The sequence below is a fragment of the Poecilia latipinna genome, unplaced genomic scaffold (genome assembly GCF_001443285.1).
Source record: "Poecilia latipinna isolate Pla-1442-1.1 unplaced genomic scaffold, P_latipinna-1.0 Scaffold1677, whole genome shotgun sequence".
NCBI lineage: Eukaryota > Metazoa > Chordata > Actinopteri > Cyprinodontiformes > Poeciliidae > Poecilia > Poecilia latipinna.
Window position 1 is genome coordinate 106,797 of NW_015114293.1, and position 25,535 is coordinate 132,331.

General features: G+C 37.6%; 1 protein-coding gene across 2 annotated transcripts in view; it reads right to left on the bottom strand.

Annotated features, from left to right (window-relative positions):
• Positions 1-25,535, bottom strand: part of drp2 (dystrophin related protein 2) — a 118,083-nt gene that overhangs the window by 80,951 nt on the left and 11,597 nt on the right. For both annotated transcript variants that reach the window (XM_015060016.1, XM_015060015.1), the window contains exons 2-4: positions 12,475-12,631; positions 1,041-1,161; positions 477-588 (exon numbers count right to left, since the gene is read on the bottom strand). In XM_015060016.1, the coding sequence (XP_014915502.1) occupies positions 477-588; positions 1,041-1,161; positions 12,475-12,631 (390 nt within the window). The remainder of the gene's footprint in view (positions 1-476; positions 589-1,040; positions 1,162-12,474; positions 12,632-25,535) is intronic.

Consider the following 25,535-nt stretch of genomic DNA (forward strand, 5'->3'; position numbering starts at 1 on the left):
AGGAAAACGGAAAACAGGAATAATAAAATGACAGGCTGGTTCTATTTAAATTATTTCTTAATTCTGCAGTAATCGTGTCCAGATATGGTAAGTGAAATTGAACTCAGCTTTGAAAAATGACAATTAATTAACATAGAAGCCATTACTCTTTTACATAGAGCCAGGTGGGTTTGGAAAGATTTTCCAATTCATTTTTTTCTGACAGTAAAATTAGTTTAATGATCTGAAACATTAGGAGGTTTTTATTCCTTTAACTGAGATGCAGAGAGACGATGGAGGAAAGTTCCCTAAAAACGCGATGAGTTGGAGAAATGATTAACGAGAAAAAGCAAAATTATGCTTTTCTTTTCTTTTAATTTCTTGGGGGATTTAATAGTTCATAATTTTTGAGTGCAATATAGCAGGAAAGCAGAATAAAGTTGAATTACTTTAATCTCGGAAGGATCTGTTTGCAGAGAGAGAACGAAGCGTCTGACCTGTGGCGGTCCACGCAGCGAGCGGTCAGTTTTTCCCACAGGTCACTCGCCACGTTCGCCTGCTTCCACACAGATCGGCTCACGTTCAAAATCCGTCGCCGTGGAGACACCTCTGCAGACGACAGAGAAAGGTAAATACAGCAATGAAAGCATCAACATATGAAAGCAATAAGTGTGTGGAGGAAATAGCTTTACAATGATTGGGAAGAAAAGTGTGATAGCAAAGAAAAGAGTTGGAAAAGTTTAATGAAAACAGGGCAGATGGGTAACGAGGCAAAAAAAAAAAAAAAATAAGAAATGGACGCAGGAGTGGAGAAATAATGAAACGCACTGCATTATTGATCTGAGCAGATGGTGCTGTAGAGCTGGTAAACTGGAGGTAATTGGTCCCGACCCGGACCCTGTCCCTAAACTTGGTGTGACGCCAGAGGACAGATCACTGCTAATAACAATTAATGGAGGATTTCACCTGCGAGGGCCCTAATCAAACGAACTCTGAGGGGGAAAATGAATGTGACATTTCGGCTGGCGCAGCAGTTGGCATATAGCATGAAGGGAGCAGACCTTTTCCATCGGTCAGGGTCTCCTCGGGCTCCTGGAAGGGGTGCTGAGCCAGAAAGGCCTGGGCTGACTCCAAAACCGAGTAGATGAAGGGCCCGCGAGACTTGACATCCTCCATAAACGCCTGCAGGGGGGAGGAAGAATAAAATATAAAAACAGTCTTTAAACTGAAGGACAGAAGTGGAAAATGATGAGTCGTGAAGGCGGAGAGCAACTTTTATCTTTTAATGGAACAACCTCATCAAATAGAGACTAAAATGAGTTCAATTTTAAACTAACAACCGGGCGATGATGAAAAATTACCATAAAATATTTTGAGGATCAAATTATGTGCTACATGTTGTTTTGCCAATCACAAATGGAAATAATACAGATTAAAAAATCTATTTGAATTTCCAAGCGTTTCTTGTTTAGATGCAAAAATACAAAGTCATAAAAACACAGTCAACAATTGAAGCATTACATTTTGCCGTTGTTACACATCAAATATGTTAATTAATGTTTATTTTATTGTGTTTCAAAGCAAACAAACAGCTGGGTTTTATTCTGGATTTAAAGGAACTCAGTGTTTCAGCTGTTTTGCAGTTTTCTGGAAGTTTGTTCCAGATTTGTGGGGCATACAAGCTGAATGCTGCTTCTCCTCATTTGGCTCTGGTTCTGGGAATCCAGAGCAGAACCAGAACCAGAAGACCTGAGAGGTCTGGGAGGTTGCTATGACAACAGCAGCCGATCTTTAATGTATTGTGTTGCCAAGCTGTTCAGTGATTTATAAACTAACAGCAGTATTTTAAAGTCTCTTCTCTGAGCTACAGAGAGCTTTTATAGGGACATCAGAACCTGAGTGATGTGTTCTAACTTCCTGGTTTTAGTCAGAACGCCAGCAGCAGCGTTCTGGATCTGATTGATTGTGACTAAAAATAAACACATGGATGAGTTTTTCTAGATCTTGCTGAGACATTAGTCCTTTAATCCTGGAGATGTTCTTCAGGTGATAGAAGGCCGACTTTGTAACTGTCCTTATGTGGCTCTGTAGGTTCAGGTCAGAGTCCATCATTACTCCCAAGTTTCAGGCCTGATTTTTGGTTTTTAAGTTGTAATAACTGAAGGTGTAACTCTAGATTGTTCCTCTTTAGATCCAAAGATAATAACTCCAGTTTTGTTTCAGTTCAGCTGGAGAGATTTATGTAACATCAACACATTTAACTGCTCTAAGCATCTGTTCTGTTTGCCATCATAAACAAGCACAAATATTTCCAAATTAGTACCACAAACATTTTGATTTTTATTGCAAGAAATCACAAAAAGGATCACAAAATCCTGGAGGGACTGAAAAGATCTTCAATATTATCATTTAATTTTAGGAATTCATTGATATTTTAACAGTTTGTGAACAGGCTTTACCAATACATTCTGGAACAACCAGCCCTTTAAAAGCATCTACCTTGATTTGGCTCAAACGAAAATGAGTTTGACACTTCATACTGTAGAATCACTTGAAAGGTTTTGGCGCACAATCTGTGTGTAAACAGCCACCTATCCCTAAAATGAGGTGAGTAGTAGTCGAGTGTTTCTCCCCAAACTCTAGAGACAGGTTATAAAACGGATTTGCCACTTTAATCCTGTTGTATTTCGACCAAAGCATGTCACAGTCACAGTTTATAATAGCATTAAAAAATTGTGGTTCTTCTTCCTTAAAGGAGAACCTACCCAACGCAGTAGCGCTGTCTGCTTGTGCAGAAAAGAAGAACAAATCCACAGGGAGTCTGGGTCATTTAGCCTCCCTTTACAGAGGCACCAGGTCTTGTATGCTAACAGTACTTGCTATGCAAATTACAGACAAGCAACTCAATTTGTGAGAAAACACACTCATGCCTTAACTTTCTGCTTTTCTCTTAAACCCAGAGCATCCTCTTGAGCCTAGAAGAAAGCCATTGTGTCAACTTTCTCTTTTCTTCCTCACTAATCTTTGTTCTGTATGAAACACTCACTGCAGGTGCAAGACTTAGCACCGGGGATATTCCCCCTCTTCACAGTAATTTATTTAGGCGGAGCCAGCATGTTCAATCCTCTTACGGTATAAAGAGATTTACAATTTCAGCGAGGAAAAAAAATAAAAAATCTACATCAGTAGTTTGAATTGGAAACCCCAGCAGTGACACTGTTTCCGAGGCTTTTAACAAGAGCCCGACAGGCCCTGATAACACCCGGAAAGTAGAGCTACACCGGAGCGCCGGCAAACACCAGCTGGCGCAGAGCAAACAAGCAAAAAGCGCGTGACGACGCAAAGCTGGGGCGTGAGATAAAACTCCCAATGCAACAGTCATGAAGTAAACCTGCCGTCTGTCTTTCTCCACTTCCTCCGCTGACATGTTTGCTCCAACCTCTTCGCTCTCTCCCCGTTTCTGTGTCCTCTTTTCATCCTCTCCAGCTCTCCATTCTTCCCCCCCGTCTATTTAGCTGCTTTGCTTCCCAAAAGAGGAGCTGAGCTATGGATTCTCTGAGCCAGCTGTCATGTTAAAACTTTAATTCCAGCAAAATTTCACACTCACAGGCTTCATCTTTGGTTGGAGGAACATTAAGAGTGGAGCCTTCAGATCAGATTAAGATACATTATGCATGGAATGGAGAGAAGTCAGGGGGATGAAATGGCTTCATTGACTTGGCTTAAACATGTTGATGGCATTAATTTCACTCGCTCTTGATGTTTCCTCTCAATGTGTGATGAATTTTCATCTCATTTTCCTATTTTACACAAGGCAGAGAATGCTGCACAGCTGAAACCCCTCCATAGCAGGAACACTCTCTCATCCTAACACCCAGACACACACACACACACACACACATCCATGCCACAGTCAAATACATTCCCCTCTTTCCAAACCCCCGAAAACACGCAGCGTAAACATCCCCACAAACTAATACTGTTGCACATGTGGCGGCACAGAAACGAAGTGCAGCACAGCGCAGACTCACACAGTGACTGGAGAATAAATCCACTTACGATCAATAATTCACATTTCTTAAAAAGGTTTAATTCTCCGTAGAAAACTGGGAGGCAATTTCCCTCGTTGCTTTGTTGGAAAAGTTTTAGTGCGACCAGACACTCTGGGAGCAGAGGCATCACAGATTATACACGAGAGCTGAACTGAAAATGGGACAGAGAAGAGAGGAAGAGAAAGAGAGGGTAAAGGAGGGGAAGAACGGTGGCGATCAGCAGCACTCCATGTAGTGAATTTGTGGGTTTATTCACAAAATCTCACACTTTAGACTCAAATTTATGTATTTTTCCCTGCATTTCTTCCATAACAGTCTACAGATTTGAGTAAAAAGTATTCACTTTGAACATAATCAATTAGTAATCAATGCATATCACGTGTAGATCTCACAAATAATGAATGTTAACACATGTCTAATAGCACCACTGCATTTGTTCAAAAATCTGTACATCTTGAACATATCAAATAAGAAATGGGGCAACCTAAAAAATGTTGCATTTCCATTACAAATGTGTGCAAAAGTTTGCAGATATTCTGCTAATGTCGAAAAACTATTTCACAATTGTGAAAATTGGCCATAGCCCTTTCCTGCATGAGTTATGATCCTTTATTTTTTTTCCAAAGTGATTGTTTCTAGGATTTTTTTTTCCTAGGTGATCAGTTGTAATTTTCTCCAAACACAAAATTGTTATCTGGAAAATACATCCGTAATGTTAGTCTTTAGGGGTTACTTGATGTCACAATACTTTTTTTTTTTTTTTACCAGCAAGAGTAGAAGGAGGGACTGGATATTCCTGAGTTGCTTTTTCGTCTGTCTGCCATATTGGATTTAACAAAAATGTTCTTGCACTTGCAGTGGATGGCCAGTAGTTGGCAGTGCATTGTATGATGCACTAGTGTGTACTTTAGTGGTCTCTGTGCATTTACAGCATAAAAATCCACAAGAAACACAAAAAGTGTATTCTGGATAGTTGTCCACTGCAGTGACCACCATGCATGAAAGGGTTAAATAAAAATTAAAATCATGTGAATAAGTTTGTTCACATGATAAGTCATTAAAAAACATGCGGTGCCGTCGTCCTCCAACCACTTCCAGTCATTTTCTTTTCTGATAACATCCGATTGTTGATCGTGACTTGTGTGATGCGAAAAACGTGTTTTCATTGCATGCAAGTGCAAAAACTTTTATCAAAAAAACAAGATTTTTTTTTAGAGATCTGGCTTTATGCAGTTATTTTTAACCCAAACCAACTTGTTGTCCACTTCATGTATTCTTATTTTTAAGAACACACAACATGCCATGTCAAGGTACAAGGACAGGACAGAAAGTGAGGGGAAAAGCTGCCAAAACAATCTTCTTCCCAACAACTCGTCTCAGAAAGTGCAGGACACGGCAACCGTGAGATGATTAACACAAAGGAAAACACAAAGTGACAGAACATAAAGGCGGTGCCAACAAGTGGAGGACAAAAAAAAAAGAAAAAACACTCGAGGCAAGTGCATCAAAGGTTTGAGAAACTACAAACTTTTTGACACTGCTGCCTTTGCAGCCAAGCTGGCAGTAAGGATGTCTGTGACAGTCGTCACAGTGACATGATGAGGCCGACACTCAGCAGAGATGAGGCCAAGAGGCATCAAACACCAAACAGGACAGCAGTATTCCCCAGAGCGAGAAGCAGCTCAAACCAAACAAACCACAGGAGATACACCGACTCTTCTGGATGACGAAGAGTTCTTGGGTTAATTAGTTTTTTTGGAGAGGTGACAAACATCCACCATGTTAATTCTGGAACAGGAAAAGGATGACTGATTTTGTTTTTACATGCTGCAATCAAAATAAAGGTCATAATTCTGTTCTTTGGCTTTACCAAATGGAGAAATCTCTGGCTGGTTTACCACAGCTTATCTAAATGATCAGTCCAACGATTCAGGCAGAGGACACGTTTACCATCATGCTAATATTATTTTTTACTCTTTATGTAGGAATCAACAGTCATTCAGTCTCATTTTTATTTATTTTTTAATGCAGCGTCTTATAAACTCTTTAAAAACCCTTCAATTCCTCACATTTCTTCATGCTACAACCTCAAACTTTAATATATTTTATTGGGATCGATTGGAAATACTTTTTTTTCTTTTTCTTCATAATACAAAATTATGAAGTGGAACTAAAATATTACATCATTTTAATTTTTTAACACTTTTCAGTGAGGCATCCAACAAAATAGGCAATGTTAAAAAAAATACCAAGAGTATTTATTTAAAGTCTATCACCATGAAGAGGACACAAACACGAGAAACTATGTGTTCCTGATGACAACAAAGCTCCATGCTTAGCAGAAAATTTAAATTATTATTCACTCAAAACAATATCTACAGTAAAACACGGTAGTGGCAGCATACTGCTGTGGGGATGCTTTTCATAGGAAGGTAGACGGACGGAGCAAAATACAAGTTGGAGGTTTGACTTCCAGCAGGAAAACGACTCTAGATGTACAACCAAAGCTATAATCAAACAGTTCAGCTCAGAGCACATTAATGTGTTAGAGTGGTCCAGTCAAAGTCCAAACCTAAATTAAACTGGAAATCTGTTGCACATGGACACTCTCCATTAAGTCTGACAAAGATATTTTTATGAAAGAAATAGGCAGATGTTCTGGTCTCTACATGTGAAGAGCTGGTAGAGATGAAAACAAAAATATTTATGATTGTAGCTGCACTAGATAAAAGGTTCATGCCACACTTTTGAGATTTTTAGGGGTAAAAAATAAATAAAAATGAAATATTCTTCTTATTTCACTTTTATTAATCTGTCACATAAACTCCGAGTTTAATATTTTGAAGCTAGTGGCTGTGACTTTGTTTTTTTTTAGATCGTACCAAAACGTTTGTCTGCATCTCCTTTCAGATTTAAATTTTAATTTATTTTTTTAATCCATAAGTATAACAGAATCCAGACAATTTAAATTCCACCTGGTTATATAACATTTTATGGGATCTATTAAATTCCATGGTATGCAAAGCTGCTTGTATTTGCTCTGATATTTATTTATGCAGCGGAAGGGTCACAGTGATGTATGTAATATATTAATGAAGAACAAGCTGCACTTCTTATTTAAAAATTACATTTTAATTTTGTCTCAGTGTTGAATAGATCAGAGTGAGTGTCGACCTGCTCACACAGCTGCCATGTCATGACATTTTTTGAATTAGAAACTGAATATTCTGAATATAATGAACTCAACGTTCACAAGATATCAATACTAATTAATTTCCCCTTTTATTTTGCTTCAATATTGCATGTCTGCTTTGAACGCATGAACTAGAGCGTATGGTGGCAGTTTTCTGTTGTCAGCTGCTCCTGCGGTACATCTAATTGAAATGCTGATTCAACAACAGAGCAGCTCTGGCTGAAGTTTAAAGGAGGTGAAACAGGAGCTACACGTCTTTCCTTGTCAGTTCGGATTAACTTCAGACATGATGGCGCAGAAATCTACAGAGATGGCGGAGGTTCTCAGAGAAAAGAATAATTTCTTTTAACCTGAGTGGAGCTGCATTCCTATTACAAATGTGCACAAACTTTAGTCAATATTCTGCTAAAGTAAGAAAAAAAAAGGAAAAAAAAACACTATTTGGACATTGCAGTGTTTCCATTACATAAGAAATAAAATTAAAAGCTCATGTGAATAAGCTTGTTCACTCGATAAGTCATTAAAAATCCTATGTGGTGTTTTGGGGATTCAACATGTTGGAATGACAACTTTTTATGAACTATGTGATGCTGAACGCTCCAGTGGAGTCAGATTGCACATTTTCCAATAAAAACAAAAAGAAACCATCATCCTACTGCTACTTCCTGTCGTTTTCTTTGTTGTTTTCGCCAGTAGTAACATCCGGATGTTGATCACATGACTCCTGTGATGTGAAAAGTCTCTAGATATGGTCGAAAAATCACCTGATCCTTGCATGAAAATGTTTTTTCTTTTTTTTTTTTTTAAATTGGCATATGTCTCTTAACCAAATTTATTTCGCTTTATTTTGCTTAATTGTATCGTTAATTGAAATGCAACTTCTGTGTATTCATGCTTTAAGATTCATTGTTTGTTGCTGAAGCAGTTGAAGTGAAAGAACAACTTAAGTAAATCAGGTGAAACTTTTACTTTTAACAAAATGATTAGCACAGTTTCTGCTCATTTATTTTCTGATCCATGTGTCGGAGTTTCTGCTTGCTGTGTGCAGACGCACTCAGTCATCTGGAGGCTCCATGTTTCTGTAACAGGTTTATTTATTACCCTCCCTGTCCACAGAGCACACAGCTCTATACAACCTGTCAATTAAAATTATTTCCAAGGAGAGATTTTAATCCCTAGAAGACATCTTGGGACTCCTGCAGCTGTCCCACCAGTGGGTCTCATCACCATATGTGAAAGCTTTTTGTTTGCAAGAATAACTGACATTTTGCAGAAGTTTTCCATCATCATGATGGATTGCTTTGTGAAAGAGCCCAGCATCCGAAGGCACATATGGTCAGCGTGAATATCATTTCATGAGAATAACTAGCGTACTTCCTACAGGTGTTTTGATAAATCTGGAGTGCCAGATGGTTCGTTACAACGATTGTCCTGAAAAGTCATGGTTGGCCTTTCATCTAACAAACCATCTGTAGATTGTTATTTAAATAAATTTCTACCAATAAAATCAATGAAATGCAATAAAGAAGGCGTTCAAAACGTAAACAAAAGGTTCAATATAGAAATAAATGTGGGAACATTTCTGGGGACAAGCCTCAGATGGACCAAGAGGAGAAAACTACAACTACTGGTGTAGTGTTTTTTTTTTGTTTTGTTTTTTTGTTTCTTTTTAAGAAAAATATTCTTAATAATGGTAATTTGTTTTTAGCTCAGTTTAGTTGGACACCATGACAACAGTTAAAAAAAATATGTACAAAAAATGGCAAAATTACGAATGAAACCATTATAATTGAATGTGTCTAAAGTATGTGTTAAAATATAATACTTATAGAGAAAACACAAAGCTGATCCAAATGTTACAGACGGCGACAGAAAAGGGGGAGAAGCTGTCATTGGTTGCTATGGTAACCACCAACCGTTAGCATAACATAACTTATAATGGTGCTTGGCAGCAGCAGCTACATTACTTATCACTCCAGGTACCATGATGGCCACTGGAAGACTGAAATTGTTTTCCTACGTTGTTTTTGATGGTTTATTTATGGCTTCTACTTGTTAGTCAAGCTAATTTATCTGTGAACGTTAACACAGCTGGTTTGGGGCTCATAGACACGGCACAAAAGTTGGAAATGACCAGCTTAGAAACCGACCCATACCTCCTCCCTCCTGACGTGTTGATCAAATTAGTGACTTTGCCTGAATTCACACCACATGATTTATGTCACTATGTCATAAACAGCGTCTCCCCTTAAACCGGAGCAGCATTAAAAACGAACAAAAGGCGAGATTCTAACCAGCTTTTGTTTTTTTTTTGTTTTGTTTTTTTTTTTCCCCCAATACATGCTAGGCTACATGACGGTGGGGCAGTGTTTTCATGGTTACTAATAGAGACACGTACCTTCTCCAAAGAGCAATATTTTATATCTTTCTAATCATACTTATTTATAAAGTATATGAACGTAAATATTCTTACCCTGTAAAACGCGTTCGCTGCAAATCCGCGGTTACACCGAGGACTACCAGTCATGATTGACGGCTGCTGTTATCCATCGCCGCCGCCATCTTTCCTCATTAAAAGTTATAAATAAAAATGACAAGTTTGGTTTGCATCCTTGCCTGTTTGTGCAGCCGACCGCGCAGCACCCTATATCCATTTTTACTGTGAAATCAACTAAATAATGATATTAGACTACTGGTTGTTGACAGGCTTTAAAGGAGCGCATTGGTTGCTTTGACGTCCATCATGGCGGCGTGGGCGGAGTTCTGGAGAGCGTGACATCACGGACAACGTCAGGAGAAATAACTTTTTGACTAAAGCAGAAATGAATTTAAAGAATAAAAAACACATGTATTTATTATTAATAGATTTACATTTAATTTAGTTATTTATTTCCTTTTAGATTAATAAAGTATTTTTGAATTTGAATTTACAAACTTCACACCCATAACATTGCTAATAATAAAATCCAAATGAATTACTTGAAGAATTTAGAAACTAATTAACAAACTCTACACCTACAGTATTGCTAAAATAAAACCCTGTTACACATACAAAATGTTTGAAGCCACCCACAGCTTCTTATTGTGCTTCTAAGAAATCAAACTTTCTTGTCGTCATTACACCTTTACAGGGGGCACCATGTGGCTCCGTGGCAGAGCACACACACCGCATATGTCCTTGACGCAGCTGTCCTGGATTCAGTTCTTGACCCTGGACTATTTACCGCATGTCTTTGCTCTTCTCTCTGCCCATTTTCCCGTCATGCTACAAATAAATACACCTTTAAAAGAAAAGAAAAACTCACCAACAGTGATTTTTCCTGTATATCTGGAAAAATTTTTTTACTTCTCTAACAGCAGAAACAGTCAAGCTCTTTATTTTATCATGTTCTGGCTGGAAAGTAAAGTAAATGTTTATTTGAGACTTTAATCTGAGTTCCCACATGCAGCAGCTGCTCATGGCCAGGTGGTGTGAAATCTATTCTAAACAGGCTTTTAAATGTCTAAAGTATTCAGCTATAAAACATGCAGCTGAACAAAAACAATACACCACAAAAGAGCGAACACACACCTGAGCAGAGAAAGAGGCAGAAACTCACACGAACCCATCGTGAAGTCTGAGATTCTGCAGAATATTCTAACAAGCAGTAATCAGTCTCAAATTATGATCTTTGTATCTGTGGTGAGTTTATCATTTGGCCAGACAAACAAACTGATCCATAAGGTGTTTGTCTTTGAGTTTGTCAGGCTCAAAGAGATTTAAAGTCCAGCTCATTGAGCCACAGAGCAATTGTCTGACAGGCGGAGCTGTCATTTTTGTCAACAACACTTAAAGACTTTCCCTAAAGGCCGACAGACAATAATAAAACATTGAAACTGCTGCCGGTGTCATCCACTCAACACTGCTGAAGCTTAGCAAACACTACAGCCAAAGAAACAATACATAATCCTTGTTCTGTTTAGCATTAATAAAAAATCTTGTTTACCTTTGAATCAGTGGGATGCTTAACAAAAATATGACTGTAACTCAGTTTCTCCAGGTCACAGTTTGGGATAAAAACAGAAATTTATCTGCGTCATAGTAAAACTATCCAAAGAACGTTAAGTAAGTTCATGTTTTACTGCAGCAGCAAATAAAACAGCTTTTTCTTTTGATGGCATGTACTCAGTGTGGACAAATTAAATGTTGAGCAGTAATTGCTTTAACAAAATCAATATAAGCATCTCTGCTGTTAATACTTTTTATGACTTATTTTTGAAACCAAATTATTTTTTTCCATTTGGTGCAGGATGTTTTCATATTGAACTTTTTTGCAAGTGAACTATTATTTGTAAACAAAGGCATAAGGAAGACGATGGTTGCTCTTATTGGACATTTGAAGAACTTTATAGATACAAGTTCATGCTAAACCTTAATCACACAACCGTTCAGATATGTTAATAGACGAATGAAAACAGTTCAACATTACATGATTTATCTGCTTTTGGAACATATTCAGTACATTTTTACAAGATTTGTACCAATTCTCATTTAATTCTCATTTGTCTTTCTCATAATAATGAAACAGCACATGGAGTGTCTAAATAACATTTAGTAAATAAAACGTTTGTTTTTATGTGTTGTGTGTAAGGGGGGTTGTTGTGTTTTAATAATGAAAAGCAATTAAATGTAGGTGATTTTATAATTAAAAATCATTGGAAAATGCTAATTTCTAAAGCATACTTCTGCCATTTACACTGGAACATTTAACTAATATCACTCTGACAGAGCCAAGTTGATCATCGGTATCACTGTCAACTGAAGGCAGGAAAAACGTTTCAGCCATCTATCCGGTATTGACTGAAACTGGACATTAAAGGAACTAATCGATATTTTTGATATCTGCAGAAGCTGCCAGAAACGTGTTCCTGTATCTCTAAACTCAAAGCACACTTGGTGGTTGTCGATAAGAAACCTGCTAAAGAAATGAAAGCCCAGATATTTTGCTGAATTTTGAAACGGACTGAGTTAACTGTCACATGGGAGAAAAGTTTACAGAAGTTCCCAAAAAGCGGTGTGACCTTTTTCTCACAAAACATAGCACATAAATTTGTCATTAATCTTTTTCCATATTCCTCCTATATGCATCCAAATGCAAGAATCTAAAAAAGGTCACTTCTTGTCACCTCTGTCACACATTTTTATCTTTGACAGAGTAACAAATAGTCCACCCTGTGAATGAATTAAAAAGGTATTACTGTGCACTTTACCTGGTGGAACTCTCTCTGGTGCTGGACGGCCCCAACGTCGCCTCCTATGGGCAGCTGCTCCGATAGCTCCTCGTCCTTGGCTGTCAGCCATTCTATGATCTCCTGCAGAGAGAGCTGCAGCTTCCCGCTGTTGTCGGAGAAAGCTTCGAGCCGTGCCCTGCCAACACACGTACGCACAGGGAATGGATTTAGCAAACGTTTTCCAAAGCACCAGCCAGGAGATGACAGGAAGCCATTTCCTCCCACCACCCAGAACGGCAGCATAGAGCAAATTAGTTACCATCATTTGTTTCACAATAAAGATTCATTATGAGTTTTAGAAAGTGTCCCTCGTCTTGTTAAAGAACTGTCCTGTTGAGATTTTAAAATTCAAAAATACTTTACTGATCCCAAAGGGAAATAAAATGACTTTGTAGCTCATAATAATTCAGATTCTTCAAAGAGTTATTGTAGACGGTGGTGGCTGGCAGGAAAGATCTCCTGTAGCAGTCTGTGTTACAGTGAATCTGAAGAAGCCTCTGACTGAAGACACTGTTTTCCTGAGAGAGTCTCATGAAAAGGATGGTCAGGCTTTTTTTATAATTTTTAAAATTTTATGAAGAATTATTCTTTGTGTTATCATCTCCAGAGGTTCCACAGTCGTCCCCAGAACCAGAACCAGAACCAGAACCAGTCTTCTTTATCAGGCTGTTGAGCCTTTTTAGGTCCTTGGCTCTGATGCTGCTGCCCCAACAGACGAAGAGACTAAACTCTCAACAACAGACTTATAGAAGATCTGCAGCATCTTAAAGGGTGTTAGCCTCCTCCAGGCTCCTCTGTCTCTTCTTATAGACGCTTCACTGCTGCATCTCCAGTCCAGTCTGTTGTCCAGATGAACACAGAGGTATTTATATTCCTGAACACCTCCTCTTCTTCTCCCATGATGGAAATTGTTTGATCTTTCATCCTGTTCTTCCTGAAATCAACAATCATCTCCTATGTGTTGTTTACTTTCAAGGTGAGTTGATTGTTTCCACACCAGGACACAAAGCCGTCCACCAGATCTCTGTACTCAGCCTCTTGTCCATCTCTGATCATCTCTGATTAATTTTACAGCTCAGGTCATTTGGGCATGATTCTCATTAATTTGTAAGTTTTTATTTTAACATTTCTTTTCTGAACTGAATGTCTGACTGTCTTATGTTATACAATATTATGTTAATACTGACACATACTCAACTATGCAAATGCAATACATTCATATCAATCTTTTTTTATTATTATTTAGTGCCGAAGGGCCCTGACTGTCTGACAAGGACAAGGCTATTAGCTTGTCATTTGGGATCGAGTCCAGCTTCTTTGCCAGAACTTAAACTGTTTTTTGCTAATCTCATTGTATAGACCTTTTCTCAACAAATCAATACATAGAAAAGTTCAACGAATGAGAAAAGCTGTAAGAAGGGGAAATGTAGATTTACATGATAGGGGAAAACTCTTGGAGCCATTTCTGATTCAAATGGATGTTCAGACAAAAAATTGGCTTTTTAGGCACATTGACAAAAAAAAAAGATGACAACCAAAGAGTGAGTGAGTTAGTTACTTAGTTGACTGTGAAAAGTAGAGCAGACAGTCTTTCATCTGCCTACATTTCCCAGAATGCTGTGCAGTTAAAATCTGCCAGAATAAGGAGCTTAATTTCACTTCAGTCAAAGTCACATTATTTTGTATCTGTCTTTAAATGTTCCAGTACACTGCTGATTGTAGAATATTGATAAGAAATAATGAGTTAGGTTTAATGCTGGATTTAACAACTAAACCAAGTAGTGGGAGGTTTTTCAGAATAAAAATGGAGTTTCTCTGGAAACAAGGTTTTCTCAAAGAAATGCTGTATTTCTCCTGAAATGTTGAACATTTTGTGCTGTTTTCAGGAAGCAGCACTGGAAATACTGTATGTTTTAGTTTTCCAACAAAAGTAAAAGTAAAAAACATACTGTGATTTGGGTTTTCTGCATTTCCAAACTCTGACTTCATAAATTTTCAGCCACATTTCACTAAATGTGAGCAAGCAGGAACACTCTGCGACTGAAATAAAAACTACTGTGGGTACATGATGCAAATGATGGCAGAAATGAACGTTGTGACAAGGCCTCAAACAGCAACGAGGACATTTTATTTGCTGAATTTAACTCTCAGTTTGCTCTCTCTGCCTACCTGTCTGCATCCCAACTCATTTATGCAGCTAATTCTGAATCTAGGATTATTTAAATCTAATTTAAAAGACAACTATTGAAAACGATGCCAAAATAAAGTACTCTAAAGCTTCATCAGCAGGTGTTCAAGTCGTGTTTTCAGATAGTTTTTATTAACATCCTTCATTTAAAATATGCAAATAAACCTTTTTTCATGCTCTGAGCATTATCATTCACTTTTATATAATTGAGACGTTACCCAGTGTGACATTTCCTGTCTTTATTTGTCTCGTATGCAAAAACGAGACAAATAAAGAGCCAGTGATTTCAGCACTCCATATGCTGAGGCGATGAGAAACGGTAAATATAGATGCAAACAGAACAAAGTACAAAAACCTGTTAGTGAGAAGGAAAAATTACTCCTAACATATTAGTTAGACTTCAAGGAACACTGACAACAAACTGCTACTTTCTTTCACATTTTAATCTAACTGCGCTGCTTGAAATCATCACAGAATATTTAAAAATAAAGCAATATCACTCTGGTGCAGCATGAAAAATACAAACTGAGTGTTGTTGATGTGATCTGAACCAGGAAATTACTTGAGGTGCTGAGAGAAACTCGCATAAAGCCTGGAGTTAAGTCTCAAAAGCTTAATAACTCAGAGTCATCATAAGCATAATAAGTAGGAGGCTTGTACAATTTGGCAACACTGGAGCTTCCCACTGGCCCTGTTGTGCTTTGGCTTGATGACGATGTCAACAACTGTCTGAATATGAGACAAAATGTAAAAATACAAATTTTAGCACTTTCTAAAACTGCAAATAAAGCATTTAGTTGTTTTTATGGCAGAAGTTTTTTCTTTCACAAGTTATAATTTGAGCATCTTGAGCATTTCTCCAAATGTATTTTTGCTCTTAAGATTTTAACTTATTATAAATCTTCAAAGTTGAAAAAAAAACAAGTTATCCTTTTCAAGAAGAGCTAAATAATCAGAGCCTGGACTCTCCTTCTGTCTGCATGTAGTGGAGCAAAGAGTTGGAGTCAGGAAAGAGTCCCAGTATTTCCTATCATCATGAACTAGTCAGCATTTAATTTCTCTCAACGTCTTTTTGTGTGGGATCTCACATCGCATCCACATGGAGACAAGGTTTTAGTATCCTGGGGTTTCTATGTTTAGGGCTTTGACCCCTGGTTGGATTTTCCACAGCAATCAGCCTCAGTGGAAGAGTTAAAGAATAACTCATTCAATCAATGGATCCAATAAATGTGACCTTTTATTCAAATGTGAATAAAAAAGTGGGCACACAATTAGATGCTGAAGCCAGTATTTTGACCCTGATGTGATGCGCACAGAGATGAGGCGCCGCATCACGTTCCAGAGTCCGTCTGGTCTGAGAAATTTCTTGATCTGCAGATAAAAACATGTTGGGAACCAACACATTTTCTACTTAAAACACAAAATTACAAAAAACTGCATGAGTGTGGCTTCATAGTTCTGTCAGCACATCTTATGCAGAGTGAATCTCTAAGCCACGCCCCTTTGCTTCTAAGCCACGCCCCTTTGGTTCTGCAGCCTCAGCAGCATGCTGTGCAAACACACAGGTCCAATAGTCTCAGCAAACTGACTGAAAATAGTGAGAAAAAAAAGTCATATTAAAAAATATAATAATTATGATTGTGTGTTTGTGGCAGGTCATCTAAACGCATTTGGTGTCTCTTAGAGAAATCACTGCTAAAACAGGACATCACAGTTGGAAAATATATCAAAACTAAAAATCTAAGAAGATTAAAAAAAACATGATATACAGCTTTGGAAAAAATTAAGAGGCTTTAATTTATCAGTTTCTCTGATTTTACTTTTTATAAGTATATGTTTGAGTTAAATGAACATTGCTCTTTTATTCCATGGACTACTGACAAGATGTCTCTGAAATTCCAAGTAAAAATTTTGTATTTATTTGCAGAAAATGAGAAATGGTCAAAATAATGAAAGGTGCAGTGCTTTCAGACCTCAAATAAAGCAAAGGAAACAAGTCCATATTCATTTATAAACAACAAAACTAATGTTTTAACTCAGGAAGAGTTCAGAAATCAATATTTGGTGGAATAACCAGGAGGTTTTCAGTGGGGCTCTTAATTTTTTCCAGAGCTGTATATATCTGTAGATCATAATCTTCTGAATGTTGTGGCATTGTTTAGAGGAAATCCAAGGGTTGCAGACTTGCTGAAGGTTTGCCGGTGGAAACTGCAGGCGGAAATCCAGCAGCTGATTATCCTAAGGGCACCAGCGCCCAGCAGGGTAAGAAATGTTCGAGGGAATGGCTGCTCTTGCATAAATGGCACATCTGGCACCAGAGGGATGAGGGCATTGTCAAGGTTTCGCGGTGTTTCAATTACACACACCATGGGCCTGCACTCAGATATCATTACGCCTGTACATCACAATTTGCCGGGACGTCATATCAGAGATAATAAGGCTGAGTGAAGAGAGGAACTCCTACATAAAGCTCTTATTTAGGGGGGTGGCCTGAATTAAAATTCAGACGGTGTCTTAAGTGTAAATAGAGAGACACTTAAAGGATTCAGGCCTAATCTAATCAGGTAGGATCTAATCAAACAATGCCCCCACTGGCCAGACTAATCAGGATTGAAATTATGCATGACAATTAATAATGAAGAGTCTAAAACCTTCATCATTAGCACGTTATCAAAAACAATATCAAATAGTGGAAAAGAATCACTGAAGGGCAATTTGCTTCCAGCTGAATTTGGCAGCGATGAGTTCTGATTCACGGAGGATCATGTATTACTTTATTATTGAAGCGACTGGAGAGCTGCGTAGGACTTTGGTACTCAACTGGTCCAAATCTTACATAAAGAATAGGGACCTTTATTTGTCTTCTCAGACAGAAGTCACATGTGGGGAACCCCAAGGTTCAGTCCTAGGACCCCTCTTATTCATTATCTATGCTCTCTCTAGCTCCATTTATAACAGGAAATAAGATTAGCTACACAGCTCTACATCATGATGTCACCAGGTGACTCTGAACCCATCCAACCACTGAACAGATGCTCAGAGTAGATGTGTGGATGTGTCATATCTTTCTCCAGCTGAACAGAAACAAAACTGAAGTTATTATCTTTGGACCTAAAGAGGAGCGAACTAGAGTCACAGCTTCAGTTATTACAACTTAAAAACCAGCGATCAGGCCTGAAACCTGGGAGTAGTGATGGACTCTGACCTGAACCTTCAGAGCCACATAAGGACAGTTACAAAGTCGGCCTTCTATCACCTGAAGAAAATCCCCAGAGTTAAAGGACAAATGTCTCAGCAAGATCTAGAGAAACTCATCCATGCGTTTATCTTTAGTCAAAATCAATCAGATCCAGAACGCTGCTGCTGGCATTCTGACTAAAACCAGGAAGATAGAGCACATCGCTTCTACTGTTGTCATAGCAACCTTCCAGACCTCTCAGGTCTTCTGGTTCTGGTTCTGCTCTGCATCCCCAGAACCAAACATGGAGAAGCAGCATTCAGCTTCTATGCACCACAAATCTGGAACAAACTTCCAGAAAACTGCAAAACTAAATTTCTGTAAACCCACCTATTTATAGTTGCCTTTGATTATTAGTAAATGGAACATTCATTGATCAATATATTTGATGAATATTGATGATGGAACTTGACAAAATGTGATGCTTATTGTTTGTTTCACAACTGTATGATGACGGTTTTGTGATGCAGAGCTCTCTGACCTGCCTTGTTGCTGAAATGTCCTATACAAATAAATCTGAACTTGAACTTACTTTGTGTGTTTGAGGATGTGATGAATGCTTTTAGGACTTAGAGGGGGAAAAAAAAAAACGAGGAATCAAGGTGGTTGGAGTAAATTTCAGAAGCGGAAAGCCAATCTGTGTGAAGCAGACCATGATGTCCTCTCGCCTCTTGTTGCCCCTTCCAACTCAGTTTGCTGTGGTAATTGAATCAGTGCAGAAATGTTTCCTTTTGCCCCAACAAAACAGCCTTTCACTCTGAAACCAGGCGCAGACACACACCGACTTAACAAGGTTCTCATTTCATGTGTGGGATGAGTCTCAGCAACGTCATCCATCAAACGATGACCTTGGCAGTTTTGCACAGATGCTTCAGAATGCTTCAAATACTAATGTGGGGATTCACACTGAAAACATGCAGGTGAAAGTACAGATTGCTGCTGCTTCCACCACACACACACACACACACAGCAGGTGAGACAAATAAAGAAACACTTGCTCTTTAATGGAATTGTCTTAACATGACAGCTGCTGTCAGGAAAACCCCCAGCTCTGCTCGGCTGCAGGTTTGCTGCACTAAACATCCACTAGGATGGGATTCTCTGTCTGCAGGAAACACCTCCGAAGTGGTTTAACAGCTCCTGCATGTGGGCCAGGTTCTGCAGCAGAAGATGTCAGACTTTTTCTGTCAAAAAATAAAAAATAAATTGAAAAGGAAAACTGAGCATCATCATCGTCTTTGCAAAGAGATTAATGTTGAAGCTAAATGTTCTCCAACTGACTAGTTCGCAAACAAAAAAATGGGTTTTGCTTTTTTTGTAGAATTTATTGGAAAAGATGTGTACAAAAACCTTAAAGTAAGTGCTTGTAAAAGAAAACTTTAGTGAAAAAAATCCCACCAGTGAGCTTTAAAGACTTATTACTCACCTTACTATCCTTCTCACCTTGACTGTTTTGTCTTGAAGTCCAGCACTGTTTGTTACAGTTCAACCTGTTTTTAAACATTTTAATCAAATCTCCAGCTGCAGATATGAGCATGTTTTAACAAATAACCATTTTCTGGTAACCATTAAGCCCCATTTCTAACCCTAGGAAACAAGAAGTCACAGATCACTAATTAAAAATTAAATGTGTTTAGAAACTCTGACCAACTATGAACTAAAAAATGCTTCAGTCTATTTTATAGGAGTGCTTTTTGGATGCAGGCTGCATGAAGACAATTGTTAGCGCTGCACATCTGCAGGTAGTTTGAATGTTATCCCCACACAAAGGTAAAATTTAACAGGCTAACAAAAATTTAACAATTATTAATCTGATAAAAAAGGCACATTCCACAGATTTTTCATTTAATCAGAACAGAAGTGAAACACAGATTTTAATTTCCTATTATTAAGACAGCGACTGCAGTGAGTTCTAACCCAGCAGAGATGGATTAAATTTTATCTTTGAATATTACCGGAGAATCTGACTCATTAGCAGTGAATTTGTAAAGATTTCTCCCTGTATGAATTAAATCTTTCAAATGTCATTTTGTCTCAGGGTTAGAACTTGTTTTCAAAAAAAGTACACGCACTGGATTATGCATATAAAAACAGAAGTCTGTTTTTAAAAAGCTCAATGCTCTCTAAAGTTTCATCCTAAAATAACACCAATAAAAAAAAGGTTGTAATTATCTGAGAAAAAACAGAGGGGGAAATGATCTCATCCCAGATTGTGTTTCTGTTTTTGCTGAAAGTCTGTCTCAGCGTGTGTTTATGTCTATGTGTGTGTGCATGTGTGTGTGTGTGTGCTCAGTGTGAGCAAAAAGCTCGATGACAATGCCAGCATTAATCAATACAAATGGGCTAATGGGGATGGAGTGCAAGCAGCTCTTCCTGTGTTTGTAACACATAATAGACTCAACATGCTGTCATCTGCAGACATCAGAGATCAGGAAAGGATCTTGTTACACTCACTGTGTAAAACCTGCAGCTGCAACAGAAAAACTAGATAAACCTCTAAAGGAGAAACTTCTTGAAATTCAGGATATATCTACAGATGAGAGTTACAGTTCTGCACTGGTTTGATTTCATTTTACAGTTTTATGAGTCTGTGGTTTTCCACATGGTCACTGTACATCGACATGATGGGATTTTGCTTCCAACCATGTTTCCTTTAATAACTTACATTGTCTTTGCACAGATCGGACTTGTCTACATGATTGAAGCTGTCACCGAGTTTTTACGCCAGGTTGTGAGTTTGGACAACTCCACGTGAAAAATGTGAGATTTTCCCTTCAATCCATTTTCACATCTTCTTCCTGACTTGATGTTTTTCAGAGAAAAAGCTGCAACATGGTTTCTGTGAGACGTGAACAGCAAATGAAAGTCAAAGCCCAAGTCATGTTTATGATTTATGCTGCTAATAAAAATGTAAAGAGAACCGCGAGTGATGCAGGAAAACGCCGTATATCATGAAATCTGGAGGCTCTTTCCATTTGTCAGACTAATTTGATCAAATCTACCAGCAAATCAGGGGTGTACAAAGTTTTTGTCAAGTGGGCCAAAATTGCAGACTCAAAAGTAGTTGTGGGCCAAAAATATTAGGCAAATAAAGTAGCTCAATATATCCAGAACCTGTAATGGATTTTTATGGAAAGGCAGAAAAAATAGTAAATTTCCTCCAAAAATTTGGACATTTTGTGATTAACCTAAAAAAATTTCAGGAAATCTTAAAAATGTTCTAGAAATGTTTTTTTGTAAAATTTTTTGACATTTGAATTTCAGAAATTTAAAAGCTTGATTTTTTTTTTTTTTTTTTTTTAGAAAATTTCTGACCTTAATCAGAAATTCCAGCAAATTTTCTAGAAATTTGTATGTTCCTTGCATTTCCTAGAAATGTTTCATGCTGAATGAATTAAAATAAAGGCATCTAGTTTTTTGATCGACTGAATAAATTTGTTTTCAGTAATAAGAACAAGATTTGGGTCACTTTGTTTCAAAACGGCCGTTATATTTAACCAAGTTTTAGAAAGAATAAAAGCTAATTTGGGTTCAGCAAAGTCGGCTTTACAGTAAAAGTCTCTAGATAAACTTGGTAATAAAAAGACAAATACTTTGTATTGTGCTTTATATTTTCTTGTGTAAGAAAATTATGTTGGTAATATTTTATTTGTATAATTTGGTGGCCATACAGAATCAGTCAAAGGGCCACAAATGGCCCCCAGGCCGCACTTTGGACACCCCTGATGTAAATGCAGTTTGTATGGGATCAGTGGTGCAAATGGTTGCATTCAAATGTGCCTGGTGGTTTTAACATTTTCTGCAAATTATAAACTCAAAGTGGTGAGTTTTTCCGGCAAAAATAAAGTATATTCATGAAAAAGGGCAGAAACGTATAACTGCCTGCCACAGTCCTGCTGTGTAGGCAGCTGCATACACGGCAGAAATAAATCACTTGTATGGATTTATCTTTTTGAAACTTAAAGTGTATTCAGAGTTGAGGCCAAGAGCAGGACTGTGCTTTATGTCTTGGTTTGCCATCAAGTAGAAGAGAGGGCAAAACGTCAAGATATTGTCTCAATTCTAACATTTCTTTATATGCAAAAATTTTTTTTTTTTTTTTTTTTGCAGAAAAGTGGACAGTCAAGGATGCATTTCAGGCGGCCATGTCTCACTTTGACTGTCATGATTTGCTATGGATCCAAACGCAGAGAGCCAACAGATTTTTAATGAAAATCTGTTGGATGTTTAATGAACACTGACAATAAGATGGAGGGAAATACAGAGAGAGAAACACGAGGGAGACGAAAGTATGACCTGGAAGTTTGTGACTGGAAAATAAGGAGCATGGGGGAGATGATTACTGAAAACTATCGGATATGTGTCTGAATTAATTAATTAATATGTTTTTCTGAGAGGTGGAAAGATAAACATTTTTGCCATTTAAACTTCAGGTCACATTGTGACAAAAACAGCTGATCCGGGTCACATTCATCTGCTTTGTGGACATAGAGGCCCGTCATGATAACACGTTTTGATTGATAATAAATTGTCCCAGAAGTTAAACGATGAAATCGTTGCTTTGAGATCATTTTCAAGTGATATCATAATAATCCAAGAACACATTATCAAAGATCAATAAACGATAAATTCTAATGAACATTTGAACTGGCACTGGAAGACATTTTAAATATCCAAAATAAATAAACAAAACATCAGAAGCAACAAATAAAATTAATTATGAAGTCTCTATAAACTAAATTATCCTTCAAATAAAGGGCTGGTTGAGACCAAAGCACCAGACTGAAGACTTTTATCATGCAGATTTTGGTAGAAAGAGAGAAAAGAGAAAAATGACAAATCATGCAAACAGAAATTATTGACCTTGTTTCAATTCATCATGCAATACATTGATTTATTGCTTACTGCGACAGGCCTAAGTCTGGTGTTTTATTTTGACCTCATCCATCTTTTTTGAAGATTTACGACCCAGCCACAGAGGAAAAACCTTGCTGCAGAGTTCACTGCTGTATAACCAGACAATATTACACTTACGAACCCTGATTGGAAGCTTTCAGTTCCTCTAAAGCAGCTTTGGTACCAAATAGTTCATGATGCTTCCTTTGCATGAATACAGCCACATAAGAACCCCAGATATTTAAATTTTCTGTGCTTCCTTCATGAAAAAAGATTAATTAGAGAGAAAATCTGCAACCCAATGCTGGAGCGACTGATCTTCCATTTTCCCGAGAATACACAGATTTCCGCTGCAGCTGCAGAAGTATAAAACAACATCCCTGAAAACGGATCACTAGTGGGAGCTGAGGTGAAAAATTTCAAAGAGTTGAAGATAAAAATATGAAAACACCTGAGTTTTGTGTTTCTTTTAACTTTGTTCTGACATGTGAAATATATATATATATATAGATGCATATATATCTGCTAATCTTGATTACCTAATTTTCTTCAAAGATAAATTCCAAACAAATACTAAGTTCAAACAAAATTGCGACTCCAATCAGACAGAGAGCGTTTCTGCATCAATGATTGATTAATGTATGGAATCTGTGCAACGTTTCTGCAGTTTACGGCGCTCGTTGCCTCGGGGCACAGAGAGGCTTTCCGCACAGCTCTGTTTTTCTTTGCTTCTTTTCTTGTCAGCTGCAGAAATGTTGCGAAAGCTGGCAAAGAAAATTAAATTCTGATGGGCCACGTTGACACAGCACCACGGCGTTTAGTTAGTATTCACATCTATTTTTCTTTTCACATCTCAAGGGAAGCCACACTGAGAAATTGTTTAATCAAAATAGATTAATTTATGGTTTTGTGTTCTTAGTTTGCTTTGTTTAGGTCACGGTTTCATGGCTGATCATTTTGACTGGGAATTCAGAATAAGAGAGGAAGGGGTGCTACTAAAATATTAACTTATTGGTAGAGGACAGGAAACTACGTTGCATTGCATTGTGTGCACTGCAAAAACACAAAATCTTACCAATTATTTTTTGTCTAGCTTTTAGTGCAAATATCTTGGTACACTTGAAGAAAGACAAAACTAACTCACAAGTTAACTTTCCAGGAAGATGTAGGAACTTGTCTTAATGTAAGTCAATAATTCCTTGATATTGAAGAAAAACTACAAGTTCCACTAGCAGATTATTTCACTTTTAACACTGGGAAAATGTCTTTATAAGTGAAATAATCTGCCAGTGCAATTAGTATTCTTCTTTAATCAATTTCAAGGAATTACTTACTTCAAACAAACTCATGTGTTGTGCTGAAAAGTTACTTTTTTGTTTTATGAGTGTATGAACGTGTAAGTGTATGAAAATAATTCCAGCAAAAACAACTGCGGATAAAAAAAAATGCTTGATAAGATTTTAAATACAAAATTAAAATTGCTTTTAAAAAAAAATCTTAAGTGATGTTCATGAATTTTATTAGTTTGCTTTCAACTTAGCTTCTCGCATTAATTTTCAGCTTTGAATCCAAAGCTTGGATTTAAAACTTTGAATTATTCAGTCAAAGCTTGAATAATTCCCACGGTATGAGCAGTGACGTAGTTTAGCACAGGCGGCTCACTTTTGTCAAACAGATTCTTCACAACTGGCCACTTTTCTCTAACAAAAATCTAAATAGAAAACCCGCTCATGGTGCTTAGGGCCAAAGATCTGAACTTTTACTCACAGCCAGTTCATTAAACACAAACTGATGCTTTTCAACACTTTAGTTACTTTAATTTTCATGATTCTGGCTCACAAATGATGGAAACCCAATTTCTTTTCAAAGAATTTGAATGTTTGAGGGGGCAAATTAAAAAAGAAAATGCATTTTAATACAGAAAAGTTTTGAATACCTAAATGTTTGTGGCTAAATGTTTGTTCTGAGTTCCTTTTGTGTGAAATCTGGTGTTTTAATCTTGATGTTACCAATCCTCCACTGACTTTCTGTGGGGCTTAGGATGATGACAGTGTGGAAACCCTCCACTGGACCTGAAGCAGTCTGCGTTTCAGGAGTTAAAACATATGTTTTACTCGTAAAAGAGAGTGCTGTGATGGCTAAATTACAGACTCTGTGATTCTGAATGAGTCTACTTCCACGTTTCAATCCAAGCACATCTTTCCAGGTGGCACAAGAATTAATTTAGCTAAACGATTCCAGCAGTTAAATCAAATCCTCAAGCATTCCCTAGTGCAGTCGTTAGCAACCAGCTGGAAAGGGACTAAGATTATTCTTCATCCAATAAGCTTTGTTTGTCTCTATTAATAAATGTTGAAATGAAATTCAGCGCTGCTGTTTGTCCGAACGTATGCAGACTTGTTGCAGCGTGTGACCTGTGCACAACCCAAATATCCAGTCTAACAAGAAAACAGGCAAACAATCATTTAGCCAAAACGATCAATTGTGAACGAAATCAAGGTTCTGCATGCGGCGCAGCTGTTGCCTCTGCTGGCAGCAGGAGGTTAAGTAAAAATGTTCACCTTCATCATAAATAAGTCATGCTGCATCATAAAAGTGTAAACATTATGCGCATGTTTGCCAACCTTTCCTGAATTGCTGGCCTCCTTCAGTTTCCCGTTTTAATTTCTACACAGTGGGGGTCACGTTTGATGCCTAACGTCAGGGTAACATCCAACA